The sequence below is a fragment of the Malus sylvestris genome, chromosome 7 (genome assembly GCF_916048215.2).
Source record: "Malus sylvestris chromosome 7, drMalSylv7.2, whole genome shotgun sequence".
In the NCBI taxonomy this organism is placed as follows: Eukaryota; Viridiplantae; Streptophyta; class Magnoliopsida; order Rosales; family Rosaceae; genus Malus; species Malus sylvestris.
The window spans coordinates 666577-673032 of NC_062266.1; the positions used below are offsets into that span (position 1 = coordinate 666577).

Sequence of the window (6456 nt, forward strand, 5' to 3'; positions counted from 1 at the left end):
TTTATGCAATGTTTTCTTTCAGTTACGTGAAAAGGGAAGCGGTTTTCACACACCATTTCACTCCTTGAGCGGCAAGGGCTAAATAAATACGAGTATGCAAGGAGAAAAGCAGTATTCGAACATCAATCTGTAAAAGCACTTTTGTATATTTGTTTAGTTATATAGTGGACAGTGTAGTAGGCCAGTAGCCAACACAGAAAACAGCAGCACCAGCATAAAACTGGGCATTTATTCAAGCTCAAGGTTTAATGAAAGTACGCTGGTTACAGTTTACATTAGGGCTTGTCACAAAGTAGTTTCATAGTAAGCTGTCGGTCCGAGCGGGAAGTCTCTTGAAGAAATTGCAGGGTGCAGAAGGCAGCTTGCTCCGGAATCTGGGGTGCCTCAAGTAATACAACCCTGCAACCAAAGAAACCACCCTGAACGGAGTCACGTAAAGCACCACAGCTGCACAAAGACAGAACAGTATGAAAATGCTGGTTGCTCTTGGGTCTCTCCAGCTGAGTAGCGACTGAAATCTCTCCCCTTGAGTTGCTATGTCACCGACAACTGTCTGTATCCTTCCCGCTACGCTTCTGATCCGGTCGTACCTCATTCGAACTATATCGTGGGGTCTAGAGCTCGGAAATGTGTCAAACTCTTCATCGAGCTCGTCTGGGTGAACTGTCTCTGCCCATGAAAGCTTGGTATCCATATGAGGAGGATGTCTAGGCCTGAACCTGTAGTTCCACATTCCGATGAGGAACATGTAGACAAAAAGAGTTGGAAGTATCAACTCTGGATACCAGATCAGTATCAGAAAGAGAATGTGAACAAGAACAGTGGTCACGGAGTTCTTCCAGTTGCATACATCAGCAAACCACCGGTTCATGGAAAATATACCAGAAAGCAATGACATAATTCGAAAGAAGTTGGCCTTGCTTCTCCTCATGCTCCACATGTGGGAATCAACATCTAGCATGTACTCCACCACTTCTTTTCTCAGAGGCGGTTCAGCTCTGCCAAGTCTTACCGCTACGATGTTCATTGCTTGGTATCGTAGATTATCGACTTGGTTCACTGTGAAAGGATGCAAGTAATGCATTTTTGGCAACAAGGGTTGCCCGTAAACATATATCAAGTTAGCTATAGAGAGGGTGGTAAATCGAACAGCTAGTTGAAGCTCGCCCATTTTCTTTACTCCATTAGGCTGCAGAACTAGGAGAGGATACGAACGCGTATACATCCGATGAGCTTCAAGTGTTGATAATCGAATACGCACCTTCCCAATTCGCGAATCTCTTGCTCCGTTACGTGCAGTTGATGTTTGCTTCTCACCTCCACCAAGGTGGCAGTTGTCAAAAACTCCCAGTGTGATCACTGTGCAGGGATCATACACTTCCCATGTGTATTGCTCATTCCATTTAGGACTCAATGTGTCGAGAATTGTTCTGGTGCGAACCCATTTCTGGCCGTACTTAGCCACACAATAAGGATCTGTGCTCCCTCGGCCGTCCTTCATCTTCATTGGAAGAAGGCCTTGTGCACTAAGAATACCAACTTCCAAAATCCCAACAGGCTGCTTCCATAGCTGCCTCGCCGTTGGCCTCTGATCGCTTATGTACATTGTTGACTCATCTAGCACGTGATATCCGCCTTCAAGACAAACTCTCAGGTGTATCCTGCTTGAAAACTTGAGCTCCTTCCTCCTGTCAGGCTCCAACACACCAAATCCATACTTCTCGAGATTGAACCAGCGCGAAAGAACTGGCCTGTGGTCAAGCCGCTTCTCAAACGCATCAATTGGCATGCTTATCTTCCCCAACACCTCATCTTTCGAAGGGTGGACTCGATCTTCAACTGTAACAACCAGCTGCTCCTCAAAAGGCTCAGCTGCAACAAAGACTAAATCTTCATTCCACAGTGGATTCGCAGTCCGACTTGGGCATATCTTGGTTCTGAGCACTTGGTTTCCAACCTGAGCTTTGACAAAGACTTCTGGGAGGCGGCTTCTGTCGTTAGGCAGCACATCCTGAGCTTCAATCACATTCACCCTCAGGTACCAAAGTTTTGGTGATACATATACCTTGGATCGAATATTAAACACACCCTCACCATAGACGCCTGCAGCATCCGAATGCCATGCATCTGGAAATGCTTCGTCAGCCTGTGTTCCCATCCAGACTGCAAGCATGATCTCACCTCTAACCATTCCTTCCCCGCGGCGGTGCTCCAGCCTGTACCACTGAGGAGCAAGCGGGCTGTCAGGCGGAACTCTGGTCGGAACCTCATTCAAGTCAAAAACCACCCTTCCAAGATAATCATCTCTTCCAATCATCTCTTTATCTTTGATAAAAACTTCCACCACCGATGACTGGATTCGGTCTTTTGAGAAAGCAAACACCTGGTTCCACTCTGGGTTCATTTTCCTCTCGAAATGCTTTGTTCTTCCCTTGTAGTTCCCCAACTTTACTTCCACGTAAGGATCACAGCTTCCAGTAATGGAGCTGGGAGGGAGGTCTTTGGCTTTAACAACTCGAACATACAGATAAAACATCTGCTCAACAAGGTCATAAGTGCTTGTAAATCTTTCGCCACCACTCATCCATCCTCTTCCTCCGTAGGCTCCACCATTTGGCCACCTTTCGCCAAGTTGCGGGCTGGTGTCCTTCAATTCATCGTCGCCTTGCTGGTTATGAATATGATGAGCTTCTGAGTGAGCTGGCTGCATGGTTGGTGGGAAACCTTGAGGTTGTGTTGCTACCGATATGCCTGGTTGCTGCAGAACTTGATGCTTGTGTATGTGGTGGGATGTTTCAGTTGATCTTACTTCAGCTTGTTTTTGTTTGAACTCTTTTTCTTTCGGAATAGCAGCCAATACTTTCCTATTGGATTTTGTGTTCTCTGTATTTGGAGGAGCAGAGGGACTAGAAGTTGGGTTTTCAGGTGGCTGGGGTTGAGACTTGGAAGGAGAGGCTTCTAGTAGTTGTGGTGGAGAATATGGAGGAGCTTTCGGTTCAGATTCTAGAGAAATATAGACTTTTAGGCCAATCTCGCCCTTGACAGCTGAGAAAAACCACTTGTTTTCAAGAGGGAATCTTTGGTAAGCTTCCTCACTTTTCTGGACAATGTTCGAGCAAGGAATTCTCACTCTTCCAAGGAAGTTTCGGCCAGGAATAGGCGATCTCCTCTCGTTGAACACAGAGACTTCAATGGTTTGGTGATGGAAGTTTCTGGTTTGGTCAATATCAAAGAAAAGTTTCTGGTTCCAGATGGGATTGAGATTTTTCGGAATGGTTTTGGTTCGGCTAAGCTTGTTCACAAAATCGACTTCTACAAATGGACTTGCAGATCCTTCGCCGTCTTTGGGCATAAGACCATGAGCATCTACCACTTCTACTACCAGCTTCATTGTCTTTTTGCTTACTTGGCTGCTGTGAGAATCTAGAGGAAGTGACGCCCCACAAGCAATCTGAAACAAACAAAGCGGTGCTTGTGTTTATTTGGTGAAATAAAGAATGTTTTGACGAAGAAGCTGCCTCTGAGTTTTGTTAAAAATTCGAAAGAAGGTCGAAAAACGGAGGGAAGCTTCAAACTTTTATAAAGTGGGAAAGTGAACCTCTGTCATTCCAATATTTTCTCAAACTTATGATCTATTTGATTAATTTGATCCCAAATAATCTGTTTCATTTTTTGATACAAGCGATGTTCTACTTTAAACTAATCTAAACTGTGTGTGGAGGGGGATTCAAACTCGGGTTCATAGGGAGGAGCATATCCGCTCTAACCAATACGGTTATGTCCACATCTTACCTTTTATCTGTTGAGGAAAGGAATCCCCCATGAACATGATGAAGTTCATTAAAGCAAACTTTTGTTTTTATATACAAAACAAATAAGATGTTCTGGAGGCCCCTGTAACAAACTCAAATGGCATATAAGGAATCAAATCCCAGAGATGCTTTTCTTTGTATAGCAACAAGTACATTGCTCAGGGGTATAACCGTCATTTCAGGTACAAATTTGTTTACTTGAATCTGCACTGTGTTTGAAGGGACACACCATTCTTCATTATTTTATATTTTTCATATCAGAAGAGATAGTTCTAATCTAAGCTACACTGAGAGAAGGTGATGCAGTGCAACAATGAGATTAATACGAAGGCTCTAACCACCGAGACAATCGAGCACATGCAAGAGACAATGAGACATGCCTTTCTTGGGTAGGCAGCAACCTGGATGTGTTGTGAAATGTAAAGTAAAGAAAAGTGGGAAAAGAGAGGGAGTTAGCTCATGAAAGGCATAGTTTCTGATTGGAAGCTGCAGGGAGAGGAAGGGGGAGGGGGCTTGTGATCAAAGATGCTTTTCTTTCTTTCTTTCTTTCTTTCTTTGTGCTTTTCTTACTTTTTAACCTTATTTATTACTCTTTTCTAATACAATGTTGAAATTCTTGGACGCCATGTTCAAGCCAGCTCAATTCCGATCTGATTCTCGTTGAAGTAACGTGTCCGGTGGCGGCATTGCTGCACTTTCAAAATAGTTGCAAAGAAGGATCTCTTGGGATCCCAAGCGCGATGAAACTCAAAATGCACCAGTTGTAAAACAAGTCTAATGTTTTCATTCTGCTCCAGAAACCAAACTTGGGATACTCATTTCTAAACCTATGATTCATTTTTCTTCGAGTCCAGTCGTTATCCTTAGCCTTTTGCCTTCGGAATTTTGCTTCTTCTTTCTTCTTAACTTCCTCAAATTTTCTGTAATATTTTGAGATAATATTCAGTAAGCTCACCCGAAATCGCTAAATCAGCTGCCCCAAACCCTCCGTGACACAAGGCTGCTGCTTTTGTGATGCCATTGGTGTTATTGCAATGCTGTGACTTCTCTCAGTGGGAGAAGTGAAAACTATCTTGGCTTGGCTCGCAAATCTTCTCTTTTCAACACTCCTATGTATATGAGAACTCTATGCTATATTATTCTTATGGGCTATTAGTACGGAACTTAAATTGATGAGGAATTAGAGCCAGATACTTATGAAAGTTGTTTACTAAATTGTCTTGAATCAGAGTCATTTTTTAATCTTTCTTGTCAAAATTATAAAATGTTCTGGTGTATAGCACGCGCCGAACAGTGGAGAATCCGTTTTATTTTATTTGGTCAAAAAATCCGAAATTTTATAGGCTCTAAAATTTAATTAATAATCAATTATTTGGCAGGCAATCAAGCAGAAAAAGTGTCTCCCACAATATTGGGCCAGGCCCCATCCTTCTCTCTCTTCCATCAGCACTTGAGAGCAGCAGCTACTAGAACCTTCCTCCCATCCCTGTTTCCAAATTTCAGGGTTTATCGAGGGTTTATCATCCCTCCAGCCAAAAACCCAAGAAAATCCCATCTCCACTCAAAGACTTCATCTTTTTTGGTACTTCCTTTCCCAAATGGTTCGCTCCAATGGCGTCATGCTTGTCCACTGGCTCGCTCGTCCAGTTATTGTGCGGCAATATACATATATTCCGACGTATAATGATAATGGGCTTCTTGTTGCCCCCTTGATGAGATTGAAATATACTTATGAGTTTGAATGTTTTGGAGTTCCAATAGCCCAGCAGAACTAGTTTAACTCGCACCATGTTCGGACATCGCCTATAGAGGATGCTTCTCCAAAAGAAATATTTCCGACCTAGAGAAATTTCAAATAGTAACTTTGAGCTGATCAACGGAGAACAAATAACTTGCCTATAGGCCCAGGAGGAACTCTCCCGAACCTCACATTAAATTATATGCGGACATGAGAAAACTTTCTCTTTTGTCTTTTTCTTACCCAAGATAAGGAGGAATCTTCTTTACATCACAATCAGCTCTTTCTTGACAATCAGCCCTTACTTGACAATCAAATTATTCTAGATAAGATTTCTTACTTTCAAATACGTCAAATACTATTATACGATTCCTCATGTCTACTTGTCACGTCTTGTCTTGTCACTTTCCAACACGCTTTCCCATGCTTCAATCTCATCCATCATTGGGGCCAAAATTATTGTGCCGTGGGTTTTGAATTCTTACTGTTGGGAAGGAAAAACAATGGAGACATCTAAAACACCCTAACCAAAATTATTGTGGAGTAGGTGACACCAAGTTGTTGTTTGGTAGGTCAGACATAAGGCGTTGTTCATGTATCCGAAATTGTAAAAGATGAAATTGGTCATGTTGATCTGTTGAGTGAAATCTTTCACCACTACGAAATTACTAATCCAAACCAGCAAGTTTTCTCAGATTTCGAACGTGTTGAATATTGCAGAGATAGCAGACGCCTTCCTTAACCTGTTGGTATTAGAAGACTCCAACTCCAATCAGCCAAAATGGAGTGAAAACAAGGTCATCATTCCGTGAAATGTTCTACGAATGATCCACTTTTAAAGACAAATTTTGTGTTTTATAAGCGTGGCGACAAGCAAGTGCTGTGGTATGAGAAGATAGAAAATAC

General features: G+C 42.6%; 1 protein-coding gene across 1 annotated transcript; it reads right to left on the reverse strand.

The window, feature by feature from the left end:
• Positions 1-122: 122 nt before the first annotated feature.
• Positions 123-3431, reverse strand: LOC126628676 (FT-interacting protein 1-like). Its single transcript, XM_050298456.1, has one exon. The coding sequence runs from the start codon at positions 3389-3391 to the stop codon at positions 299-301; it is 3093 nt and encodes a 1030-aa protein (XP_050154413.1). The 5' UTR covers positions 3392-3431; the 3' UTR covers positions 123-298.
• Between the last annotated feature and the right edge of the window lie 3025 nt (positions 3432-6456).